General features: G+C 64.0%; 1 protein-coding gene across 3 annotated transcripts; it reads right to left on the bottom strand.

Annotated features, from left to right (window-relative positions):
- Nucleotides 1-803: 803 nt before the first annotated feature.
- On the bottom strand, nt 804-11,627 carry TCEA2 (transcription elongation factor A2). Of its 3 annotated transcripts, none has more exons than XM_009233839.3 (10): nt 11,384-11,627; nt 8,304-8,366; nt 7,821-7,926; nt 6,713-6,800; nt 3,636-3,766; nt 3,329-3,385; nt 2,736-2,890; nt 2,515-2,661; nt 1,210-1,281; nt 804-979 (listed from the first exon to the last, which is right to left on the bottom strand). In XM_009233839.3, exons 1-10 carry the CDS (start codon nt 11,453-11,455, stop codon nt 971-973), a joined length of 900 nt encoding a protein of 299 aa, XP_009232114.2. In that variant the 5' UTR covers nt 11,456-11,627; the 3' UTR covers nt 804-970. The 3 variants fall into 3 exon arrangements, with proteins under 3 accessions (XP_009232114.2, XP_054397946.1, XP_054397947.1); XM_054541971.2 differs by having other exon boundaries at nt 8,304-8,436; nt 11,384-11,555; XM_054541972.2 differs by having other exon boundaries at nt 8,304-8,433; nt 11,384-11,525.
- Nucleotides 11,628-12,483: the final 856 nt, after the last annotated feature.

Genomic DNA, 12,483 nt, shown 5'->3' with positions numbered 1-12,483 from the left:
CTGGAGAATGAGGAGTGGCCCCAGACTCAGGACTGGGGAGAAGTTCCTTGTCCCAGGGCAGGGGCTCCAGTGCCCCTTGGAGGGGAGACACCAGCCATGTGCTCGCCCTCTTCCCATGCCCTGGCCTCCACCAGGCCCCTCCTCAGAACAGTGGTCCCAGTGGGTGGCTGTGCTTAACCCTGCCCGGGGCATGAGCTCCACGCCCTCGGCCTCAGCCTCCTTAGCTGAAAGTGGGACCAGAACAGTGCGACCCACAGCACCTCAGAAGTCAAGAGGCGACAGGAAGTGCCGCCCAGGCCCAGCTGGACGGGGTCCCCAGAGGCAGGCTGGCTGGGGCAGGAGGGGCCACTTGGTGCCAGGCCCAATGTCATCTTTACCATCTCACAGGCCGCATGAGTTGAGTGCTCACCAGCCCATCCCCTGCATTTCTGGGAAGTTAAGTGAGTTGAAGCTAAAATTGGCTCAGGGCCCTGAGACCACAACTCCCACAAGAACAGAGAAGGCAGCATGGGGACAAGCTGTCCCGAAGTGCCGGGAGGTCCCGAGCTGCCCATGCCTGAGGCGGTGGGGAGGACACTGCCCTGCACAGGACACACACAAGACCCTCTCCCCACCTGCCCTCACAGGCAGAGCCACCCCAGGTGATCTCTGAAGGTCAGCCAAGCTCCTCTCCTGGGGCTGACCCACCAGGGCCAAACCCAAGCACTGCCCGACCCCAGGGAGGGGCCTTGTCCACAGCAGCGGGAACGGGTCAAACATGAGGGACGGGGGCCCACCAGGAATAACGGCTGAGGAGAACAAGATGGCAAAAAGAAACATTTAATAACGAGGGGGAAAGGGCAGAAAGGTGCAATCCAGGCAGGCAGGTTGAGGGCAGGACATGCCGCCTTCTAGGGTCTCCAGAGAAGCTGTGTCAACGGAGGACGTGGGCAGGGGAGGGCCCAAGGCTGCAGCACATCTACACGAGGGCTCAGCAGAACTGCGAGAAAGGGGGTGAGGCCTCCAGCCTTGTGGCCACATGAGATCCCCCAGAGTGGAAAGCCGCACAGGCTCACCCAAGGCTGGGGTCTCAACCCACCATGCCCAAGACTCCCAGGAGGCTGGTCGGGCAGGGCCATCCCCAGTTCACACCACAGACCCCACAGAGGCTGAGACACCCCACCTCCAGAGAATGGAGCTGGGAGGAGCAGCCTGAGCCCGCTCACCCACCTTCCAGCGGTTTCCACACTCGTTGCAGACAACAAAGGTGGTCATGGGCTCGTCAGAGCTGCGGGTCTGCACCTGTAAAGAGAGCTGGGTGAGCCCAGGGTCACCTCCATGCTCTGCTGCAGATGGTATCCCCTCAACACAGGCAGTGCGGGCCTCGCAGCCACTGAGCTCCCACAGGTGACCTGATCTGAGGCCGCCTCGTGACTCCAACCTTCCAGAGCTGAGCCTTTGGGAGAGGAAGACAGAGTCTATCGGGGCAGAGGCCCTTGTGTGGGCCTGAAGCAGCTCACATTGGCTGGGGACCAGCAGGGCCCAGACTTGGCTGAGGGCAAGAGGGTCCCAATGGTGGGGGGAACTAGCAGGGGTCCCCAGTGCCCGCGGCTGCCTTCCGGAAGGCCCAAGGGTGAGCCTCCGGCCACAGGCAGAGCCTGTTCTGACCAGCGGCTGGGAGCAGGAGAGAGGCAAGCTCTGCGCCAACCCAGGCCCCATGCAGCCTTCGAGGGGAAGGAAGGGCTGTCCTTGCAGCCCCTCACGAGTCCCATCTGCCAGGCGCAGCAGCTGCTTCGACACACTCCCCTCTTTTTTTTTTTTTTAAGACGGAGTCTCGCTCTGTTGCCCAGGCTGGAGAGCAGTGGCACAATCTCGGCTCACTGCAACCTCCACCTTCCGGGTTCAAGCGATTCTCCTGCCTCAGCCTCCTGAGTAGCTGGGATTATAGGCATGCGCCACCACACCCGGCTAATTTTTGTATTTTTAGTAGAGACAGGGTTTCACCATGTTGGTCAGGCTCATCTCGAACTCCTGACCTCATGATCCGCCTACCTCGGCCTCCCAAAGTGCTGGGATTACAGATGTGAGCACTGCGCCCAGCTGCACTCCCCTCTGAACAGGGTCCCTGCCATCTCATGGGATCCACAGTCTCCCCAGCACACTCAGTGTCCACCCTCCATGGCAGGGACTGAGGGTCCTGCGGTCACTGCCAGGCAGCAGGCAGCATGGCCCTCCCACCAACATCAACACCTCAAGGGCCCTCTGTTCAGGCTGGGCTAGGCCAGGCCAGGCCCTCTGACTTGAGTACCTGCAACAAGTGGGCCCCATCACCCAAGACGCTGCCCCCTGGGGCCCAGAGGTCCTGGGTAGAGGGGAGTGGTCCCTGAAGGTGGCCATCATGCCTTAGCCTAGTCAGGGACTGAGAGGCTCGGGAAATTCATGCAGCAGAGGCAGGAACAGGCATGGGCTCCAAGGAGGGGCACTGGATGCCCTGAAGACACCGGGCCCGGGGGAGGGTGCCCAGCGGCCGCTCACCTGTGTGTAGGTGCAGTTCTTCTTCCTGCACTTCCCGCAGGTGAACAGGTCTGTCTGCGTGCCGCCAGTGCGGGCCATCTGGTGCTCTCGGATGGCCTCCTTGGTCATGGCCTTACGGATCTCCTTCAGCTCGTCACTGGCCATCTCCTGGAGCACGGGGCCAGTGGCTTAGCCCACCGCTCCGAGGGAGCAGCCCTCCAGCCCCTCCAACAGGGGCTCACCTCTGAGGTCATCACGGCGATCTGCTGAGGTGTTATGGCCCCACACAGCACATTCCGCCGCAGGTCAGGGTTCTTGGCATCCTTCAGGTTGGAGATACGACTCCGTACACGGTTCTTATATTTCATGTCTGTGTTTCCAACGTCCCGGAAGATGCGTGCAAGTGTTTTAAGGACCCACCTGAGGACAACATCGCTGCCCTCCACCTACCACCTGCCCCGCTGGGGGCCATGTTGGGGTGGGGTCTGGAAAGGTTCTGCCCAGCCACACAGGGGTCGGTCTGCCCACCCACACCTGGTGGAGAGGTGAAGGGCAGCAGGGCCAATTCTGCCCAAGGCCCATTCCTGACTGAGACCCAGCTTCAGGCTACAGCCCCAGGGGACCTAGGCCCTACCAGCAGGCAGAATCAGCCCCTCAGCTGGTCCGGGGGCCCTCCTGGGGTGAGACAGCCTGACCACCCCAGCAGGTGACCACCTAGGCAGGTGACCCCTGGACAGCTGGGCAGTGGCATCCAGCAGCCACCAGAGGGCGCCAGGCCAGGCAGCCTCCTGACCCCACCAGAAACCCAGGCCCACAGCCCCTACCCAAAGGATATATTCCTCAATCTGAGCCGACAGGCGCTGGCAGTCCGCACCGATGGCCACGTGGTCATCTGCAAGAGGGAGCCCTGACTAGCTGCCCCCACTGGTTTCTCCGCCTGCCACCCCTTCTGCCTGCAAAACACCCTGGCAGCTTAGAGGGGACATCTGGGTCCCTGCAAGAGGCCCATGATCCAGGCACAGGCCCCACACCCCTGCCGGGGCCACAGCAATGGGCTGAGGGAAGCCTCAGCAGGCAGGCAGGGGCCCGGGCCACCCTGTGAACCCCAGTGGGTGTCAGGAGCCAGGGCTGGCCGCACTCACGGTCCGTCTGCAGGGCAGCAGTCAGCATCTCGCGGCACTTGTTGCGCACGGCATCGCAGGTGACAGGCACCGGGGGAAATGTGGTGATCCTCGGAGTCGACGGTGTCCTGGGCAGCTCCGGCCTCTTGCGGCTGCAGAGAGCCAGAGTCAGCTGGGTTCAGACTCAAGGCTGCAGGCACCCCAGCGAGACACTGGTCCCAGAAGCAGCAGGTGCCACAGCATAATCCCTCTCCAAACCCTGCTTATTCTACTCTGCCAGAGTCCAACAGTGGCCTGTGGCCCTGCCTGTGTTGAGTCCAGCCCAGATGCCCATGGGGTGTGCCCAGCAGCCAAGAGGGAGGGGGCCATGAGGTCCTCAGTGGGTCAGGGTGTACTCCCCAGGTGGGAACAGGATCCCAGACCCAGCAGTCAGCATCTGGGCAGCATCACCAGTCAATCAGAATGAACCTGGCAGTTCCTGCCACCTCTGGGGTGCCCACCCACTGGGCCGCAACACAAATACTCTGCTGAGGACAGCTGCAGCTGCTGCCTGGTCAGGGAGAGGGAGAGACCCACAGCTGTCTTGGGGAAGATGAGGCAGGGCGCCCACAGCTGTCCGGGGGGAGACGAGGCAGGGCCACCCACAGCTGTCTAGGGGGGAGACGACGCGGGGCCGCCCACAGCTGTCTGGGGGGAGACGAGGCGGGGCCACCCACAGCTGTCTGTATGGGGGGAGACGAGGCGGGGCCGCCCACAGCTGTCTGTATGGGGGGAGACGAGGCGGGGCCGCCCACAGCTGTCTGTCTCAGGGGAGATGAGGCGGGGCCATCCACAGCTGTCTGGGGGGAGACGAGGCGGGGCCGCCCACAGCTGTCTGTCTGGGGGGAGATGAGGCGGGGCCGCCCACAGCTGTCTGTCTCGGGGGACGAGGCGGGGCCGCCCACAGCTGTCTGTCTGGGGGGAGACGAGGCGGGGCCGCCCACAGCTGTCTGTCTCGGGGGACGAGGCGGGGCCGCCCACAGCTGTCTCGGGGGACGAGGCGGGGCCGCCCACAGCTGTCTGTATGGGGGGAGACGAGGCGGGGCCGCCCACAGCTGTCTGTCTCAGGGGAGATGAGGCGGGGCCATCCACAGCTGTCTGGGGGGAGACGAGGCGGGGCCGCCCACAGCTGTCTGTCTGGGGGGAGATGAGGCGGGGCCGCCCACAGCTGTCTGTCTCGGGGGACGAGGCGGGGCCGCCCACAGCTGTCTGTCTCGGGGGACGAGGCGGGGCCGCCCACAGCTGTCTGTCTGGGGGGAGACGAGGCGGGGCCGCCCACAGCTGTCTGTCTCGGGGGACGAGGCGGGGCCGCCCACAGCTGTCTCGGGGGACGAGGCGGGGCCGCCCACAGCTGTCTGTCTGGGGGGAGATGAGGCGGGGCCGCCCACAGCTGTCTGTCTGGGGGGAGATGAGGCGGGGCCGCCCACAGCTGTCTGTCTCGGGGGACGAGGCGGGGCCGCCCACAGCTGTCTGTCTGGGGGGAGACGAGGCGGGGCCGCCCACAGCTGTCTGTCTCGGGGGACGAGGCGGGGCCGCCCACAGCTGTCTCGGGGGACGAGGCGGGGCCGCCCACAGCTGTCTGTCTGGGGGGAGACCAGGCGGGGCCGCCCACAGCTGTCTGTCTGGGGGGAGACCAGGCGGGGCCGCCCACAGCTGTCTGTCTGGGGGGAGACCAGGCGGGGCCGCCCACAGCTGTCTGTCTTGGGGGAGACGAGGTGGGGCCGCCCACAGCTGTCTGTCTTGGGGGAGACGAGGTGGGGTGCCCACAGCTGTCTGTCTTGGGGGAGACGAGGTGGGGTGCCCACAGCTGTCTGTCTGTGGGGAGACGAGGCGGGGCCACCCACAGCTGTCTGTCTGTGGGGAGACGAGGCGGGGCCACCCACAGGTGTCTGGGGGGAGACGAGGCGGGGCCACCCACAGCTGTCTGTCTGGGGGAAGACGAGGCGGGGCCGCCCACAGCTGTCTGTCTCGGGGGAGACGAGGCGGGGCCGCCCACAGCTGTCTGTCTTGGGGGAGACGAGGTGGGGTGCCCACAGCTGTCTGTCTTGGGGGAGACGAGGTGGGGTGCCCACAGCTGTCTGGGGGGAGACGAGGCGGGGCCACCCACAGCTGTCTGGGGGGAGACGAGGCGGGGCCGCCCACAGCTGTCTGGGGGGAGACGAGGCGGGGCCGCCCACAGCTGTCTGTCTCGGGGGAGACGAGGCGGGGCCGCCCACAGCTGTCTGTCTCGGGGGAGACGAGGCGGGGCCATCCACAGCTGTCTGGGGGGAGACGAGGCGGGGCCGCCCAAGGCCAGGTTCTGCTGTCACAGATGACCCCCTGGGCACATACAGAATGGAACAAGGATGCCCCTCAGGGCTGGACCCCAACATGGGGCTGCCCAACGACCAGGCTGCATCCACCTAGCCCTCCCCTCATCCCTTCTGTGGAAGCTGGCAGAAGCAGGCAGCTTCCTGGAGGAAAATCAACTTGCAAAGGTGTCCATGAGCTCCTGGTGGCCCAGTCACCGCAACCCAGTGTGGTCAAGGGCAAAGCCATCTCTCGGCTATAGCCTGCCACAATAAGCACCCCCAGCTCCCAGCTGCAGGCCACAGAGCCCTCATCGCCCCCTGGCAGCGGTGACCACACATGCCCATGCAGGGCAGGAGAGGGGAGCTGGGCCCCCGCCTTTGGTTCTGGGCAGAATTTTGCAGGAAGGAGGGACCCTCGTTGAGTGAGGCTGAGGGGGAAGCCAGAGTGGGCCAGCAAGAACCCGACCCAGCAGGGGGCCTTGGGGGAAGAGGCCAGGGGGCTCCAACAGGCCCACTCAGGGTATACAGCAGCTCTTGGCAGAGGAAGAGGCCAGGGTGGCTAGCTGACAGCCAGGTGGACACAGACCCGCGTCTCAAGTGGTCAGTGCAGGCAGGACACACCACAAGGCCAGTGTCCAGCATGAGGCCGACCAACTCTGTGTGTGGCCTCAAAGCAGTGCCTAGGCACACGGAGATTGGCACCCTTTCTCCGGCAAGGAAACAGGCTGGGAAGCAGGACTGTGTGCACCTGCCTTCCAGGTGTGCTACCTGGGATCCGGGGCCTCTGAGGCATCCCTCGAGGACGTGGGCAGAGGCGTGCCCCTCCCCCGCTCCCTGGCTTTGGCATCGGAAGCATCTGCAGGAAAGATAGGGGATGGGCTGATCACAGGGAGGCAGAGGAGGGAGAAGCGCAGACCACCACCAAGGTACAGCCTCAGCCCGACCACCAATGTGGCCCCAGCCCCAGCCCCCAGCCCCCCAGCCCCCACCCAGCCAGAGGAGCCAGGGGCCAGGAGGCTGCCCAGCCTCTTTGAAGAGGTCCTCACCCTCCCCAGCAACCTGTCCGTCTCTGCAGCCCCAAGGCTGCCTCCCCAGAACCCTTTCCCATGCAAGCACCCACTCACAAAGGCCACCTCTGGGGCCTCTCTGGGGCCCACCCTCCTGCCTGTCCTGGCCAGAGAGACCAAGCATGTCCCCCACGAGGCTCTTCCTGAAAGCCCAGAGCCAGGCCCAAGGGCTGGGGACCAGGACGTGCTTGTGCCATGCACGGCCTGAGGGCCACACAGGGCTGGAGAGAGACTGTTTCACAAGGGTGTGGACAGAGCTAGGAGGGCTGCCTCCATCCTGGACAGCAGCATCTTTGCAATCCCAGTCACCCCACTGTCTCCAGGAAGAGGCAGCCTTCAGTCCAGCCCAGCTCAGCCCTTCCCTTCCCTGGCAGGGGGCTGCCCCTCTGTTCCCTCTGAGTAGCTGAGGCGGCCCTGCCTTCTCCCTCCCGCTTCCCTTCTCCCGGCACTTCCCAGCCTCCTGGCCATGACCTTCCTCTGTGTGACCTCCCAACTCACCCCAGTCTCTCAGTGTTGTCAGTTCAAGTCCTGGCCTCAACTCTCTTCTCTCCTTATTCTATCTGGAACCCTGCCCCCAGCACACACCCTGGCCTCCTAGGCCACACCTCCCAGCCAATGCTGACAGGCATCCACTGATCCACTGCCAGCCCCAAGCTGGGTGCTTCATGGTCTGGGTTTGCCACTGCCCCACTCCCAAGTGACCTGGCTCAGGGTGGGCACTGCCAGCACCCTACACCGTGCTGACCAGCAAGAGGCAGCACTTCTCGGACCCCTGCCCCAGCACTCAGTGGGCACTGCCTGAGCCGCACCCAGGAGCTTCTTCCAGGACTTGATGAGGGACTTGGCCAGTGCAATGACCTCCTCGTCCGAGCTCTGCTTCCGAAGGGCGTTGACAGACATCCCGACTCGGGTGGACTACAAGGCAAGTGGTCTGGGTCAGGGGGAGGCAGGGGCCCACCCTAGGGGTCAGATTCTCCTGGCAGACCCTTGGTGGCTCCCACAGGACAGGAGCCCGGGACCTGCCAGGGAGGTAGATGCCTCTCCCAATGGCGACTGTCCCATTTGGAACCCAGGAGCCTCAGCCATGGAGGACAAGATGGGTTATCCTCAGACTCCCCTCCCTGTCCCACTGAGCCCAGAGAAAGGCAGAGACCCTCTCCTCAGGAACAGGCATTTGTGCCAACTAAGGCCCGGTGGGGAGGGTGGGGAAGCCCTGCCAGGTGCCCTCAGAACTGCCATCCCCTGGGCTGCATCCAGGAGCTGTCCTGGACCTGGGGCAGGCAGGGACCTACCTGGAGCAGGTGCAGCGTGATAGGCATGGCCTTCAGCTCCCGCAGCAGATCCATGGCTCCCTCCTGGAAGGAGAAGGAGGACCTTCATAAAGGACTTTAGATCTCAACGGACAAGATCACCTCCTTCTGCCTACTGGAAGGGAATACAAGGCAGTGACAATTTGGAGATTCAACCTGGGGTCAAAAAGAAACCAAAATTCCTCTACCTGGAGACACCCAGGGCTCTGCCCATGTGTTCCTGCCACCACAGCAGGGAGCCCTTACTGCTCAGTCAAGAAGGGGAGGGGTTCTGCAGCTCAAGCATTCCAGGTTGTAATCCACATCCGTGGCAATGACCTCACTGACTTCGTTGTAACCATCTCAGGTCACTGACCCAAACCAGAACAGAAATGCCAGCTCCCCTGGCCAATCAGGGGGCTTCAGAGCCATGGCCCCTCTCCAGCAGCCAGGGCCACACCCAGGTGAAAGTGCAGCCCCAGGTTCATTCCCTCCCCTGTGTCTTGATGCCCTGATGTACAGGGCAGCCTCTCCCCAAAGCACCCACCCCCCGCCAGCTGTGAAGGGCCAACCCAGGAACATCAGTGTCCCCAGCTGAGGCCAAACTCTCAGGGTCCCTCCACTCCAGGCACGGCCACAGCCAACACCTACAAGGCCCACAGCCCCCCTCCTCATCTATCCTCCAGGCCTCTGAGTTGCCCCCAAGCAGGCCAGCACCCCTCGCCTGGACAATTCCAATGCACCCCATTCTCTCTGCCTCATCTCCCCACCCAAGATTTGCGTTTCCTCCAGGTCCTCCACACTGATGAGGCCAGGCACAAACCGGTCACATTTCCACACCAGGCACAGCAACTCAGTGCTCCCCAAGGGCGCTGAGCCACCACTGAGGTCCTCCGTACCCACAGCTCCACTGCTTGGGGCAGCCTCCCAGGACATCTCCCTCCCTCCCTCCCTCCCGGGCTTTATTTAAACAACACCTTCTCAGCAAGGCCTCTCCTGTTTAAAACTGCAACTGTGCCCTGCAACACCCCATCTCCTCTGTAACACATGCATGTGTTTCCACGTGTGTATCATTCCCTCAGCCCTAAGGTGACCTGATCAGAGTCCCACAACCCACAGACCATGGGAGGGGCTTGTCCCACCCACTCCCGCACAACCCCAGCAATCCAGGTGGCATGTCTGCTCACGCTGCAGCCCCTCCTAAGCCCTCCCAGGCAGGCCCTGCCCCTTGGGCTGTACAGAGTCCAGCCTTGAGGTGATAGCCAGAGCCAAGGCCACTGTCCCCTGAAAGCCCTGCACCAGCTTACGTGGCTCTCAGTGGGCTCAGGACCAGAGGCATAAAAATCCCCAAACCTGGCCCCCAGGCACTGGGACCCCCAGGAGGCTCTGCTGGCTCCCACTCCCCACTGCACAGCGCCCTCCTCCCCTCCTCATTCTCCCCTGGGGCTTCTACTCAAGCTGTTCTTCCACCAGAAACCCCCCATCAGTTCTGCCCAGCCCCACCCAGCCCTCCCCTGGCTCCATGACCCATCTTTGCGTCTTCCACCTAGAGCTTTTATCGTTTGTGTTTTGTCTCCTTTAAGAAGGGGAACAACTCCATTCTCAGGTCATCTCTGGAAACAGCTATGAATGGTTCGCAGACCCCTACTTTGTGCTGACCAGTTTTCCGGGGTGTGTGTGAACGCAATGATGGGGGTGCTGCACCCAGCAGGAATGAGTGGGAGCCTACCCCTTCCCAGGGCAGACCCCAGTCCAGAACGCTGGTCACAGGAACCCAGATTCAACTCTGCTCAGCCCAAAAAGCTTCCCCCAAAACCCCACTGCAGTCACACAGCCCTGGGGTGGCTGCACAAATCACCCAAAGCCCATGACTCAGCCACCTTCACTGCTGTGGGCTGGCCTGGCAGACACACAGCTGGCCCTGCCCCAGGAGTTCACAGTCTGGGTGGGAAAGCACAGGTCACATTTATTGAGCCAGCCAGGAGCTCCAAACGACCTGCGGCCAGACCTCTCCCCGCCCCCCAGGAGGCAGGCAGCATCCTCTAAAGATGCTTCTGTGGGAGGGTGCAGAGGTTGCCAAGGTCATGACGCCGGAACTGGACCCCCACTGGCCTGGCCCCTTCAAAGTCCTCACACACAGCCTCCTCCAAAGTCTCGCTGTGGCCGCAAGACAACAGAGGCCCAGGCCGCAGTGAACAGAGCTGGCCAGAGGCTCCAGCGCCCAGACACTCCCAGAGAAGGCTTGCCCGACCTCCTGGGTCTTATATAAGCACACCAGCTCTTTTCGGAGGGTGTCCACATAACTACCCACAACCCAAGTTGCTGCGGGCTAAGTCCTGGCTAAAGAAGGGAGAGAATTTATTAGAGAAACCTGGTTCTTGTGGGGTGGGGACAGACAGGGAAGAAAATGGGCCCACAGGCAAGACAAGTATCTGGCTGGCCTGTGAAGGAGGATGACAAGGTCTGGGAAGAGGCAGGGGAGGCACGGAAGCTCCAGAAGAAAAGGGGATCCAACCTCAGACTCCAAACTGTTGCCGGCGACAAATGCTATGGGAGACGGAGGGTGACAAATGCTATAAGAGACGGAGCGTGGGAGAGGGCTGAGTTGGGGGGCGGGGCTCGGCCCGTGAGGATGCCCAGGCCGGGATGGAGGAAGGCAAGGGGCTGGGGCGGCCCGCAGAGGAGGCCCGAACACCCCGGGGGCTCCGAGAGGCGGGACGGGGCCAAGGAAGGAGTCGACGGGCCAGGCTGGGGGTCTGGAGTTAAGGGACAGGGAAGAGTGAGGAGCTTGTGACTGCGGGCGAGGGGGGGGGGTCTGAGTCCAGAGCGGCTGGCTCTCCCGGGACAAGGTCCAGGCCTGATCGCGGCCTCTGCCGGGGTTGCGGGGGTGAACGGCAGGGCTGGCCCGGGGCAGGGGTCTCGGCCACGGGTGAGGGGTCTCCCCTGCGTCCCGGTTAGTCTCTGCCGGGAAGGGGTCTCGTCCTGCCCCTCAGGTCGTCTTCCGGCCCTAACGGGGGTCGGCGGGCTCCACGGGGTCTCGGCGGGGCGGGGTTCCCGGGGTCCTGACGGCCCGCGCCCCTCACCGCGCTCTTCTTGGTCACCATCTTGTCCAGCCTCCGGGCGATCCGCGCAATCTCCTCCTCCTTGCCCATCATCGCTTCAGGAGCAGCGACCCCCGCGCCTGTCGCGCCCGCCTCCGCAGCCGGGCAGGGACCCCGGCCCCGGCCGTCGCCACCTCCCACACCCGCCGCAGCCGACGCAGCCCCGCCGCGATCGACAGACCCCCGGTTCAAACCCTCGGCCCCGTGGCCGCGCGCGGCATCCTAGGATGCGTAGTCCACGCGCCCGCCCGCCCCGCCCGCCGCGCCGGCGCTCTGGACCACAACTCCCAGGTGCCACGCGGCGCGCACAGCCTCCTGGGAAGTGTAGTCCTGACCCGCCGCCGCCAGCGACTCGTGGTCCCACAATACCCCGCGAGGGAGGCGCCCCGGGCACGCCGCTCCCGGAGCCCAGACATCCCGGAGCGGCCGGGCCCCAGGAGGCCCAGGAGTCTGCTCCCTTCTCTCCTCCTGCTTCGGACTTTGCTGTCCCCCGGCGTCCTTCGGTGGGTGGCTCAGGACCCAGAGCCCTCAGTCCTGCTCTTGGGCCCCGCTGAGCCCTGCGCGCGCCCCCCTTGGCCTGGAAGGCCGTCCCCAGCCTCCCAGAGCCGAGTTTGGATCATTCGGGTCCCTGAGTGGAGTTACCTCTTCAAGAGGCCCGCGCACACTGGGAGGCCTCTTGTGGGGCCCTGCAGGTGTAAGCGCGCGGTAGCTGGACGTGGCGTCTGGAAGGGGCCATTGCTGGGGTTCGCGAGGCGCGGGGGCCCTCTGCAGAGGCTGCGTGGGCAAGGCGCCTGCCTGCAAAGTCAGCTACCGGGGAGCAGATTCTGGGCTCTGCACGTTGACCACTCTGTGTCTCAGTCTCCCCACGTGTGAAACTGGAATAAGTGTCCGCCTCACAGGGCTCCCGTCAAGGTGATGTAAACTGATTCACATCACATGCCTGAGAACAGAGAGGGGATGAAGCATGACAATTAGTGTTCATTGCCATTGTTGTTGGAGGTCCCTAGGTAGGGCCAGACTGCAGGCAGCCAGAGAGATGGCCCAGGCCTAGGAAGGGTTGAGGACGGGGACAGGTGCAGGGC

The sequence above is a fragment of the Pongo abelii genome, chromosome 21 (genome assembly GCF_028885655.2).
Source record: "Pongo abelii isolate AG06213 chromosome 21, NHGRI_mPonAbe1-v2.0_pri, whole genome shotgun sequence".
NCBI classification, from domain to species: Eukaryota; Metazoa; Chordata; class Mammalia; order Primates; family Hominidae; genus Pongo; species Pongo abelii.
The sequence above is the reverse complement of the archived record's forward strand: the minus strand, read 5'-3'. Positions and strand labels throughout refer to the sequence as shown.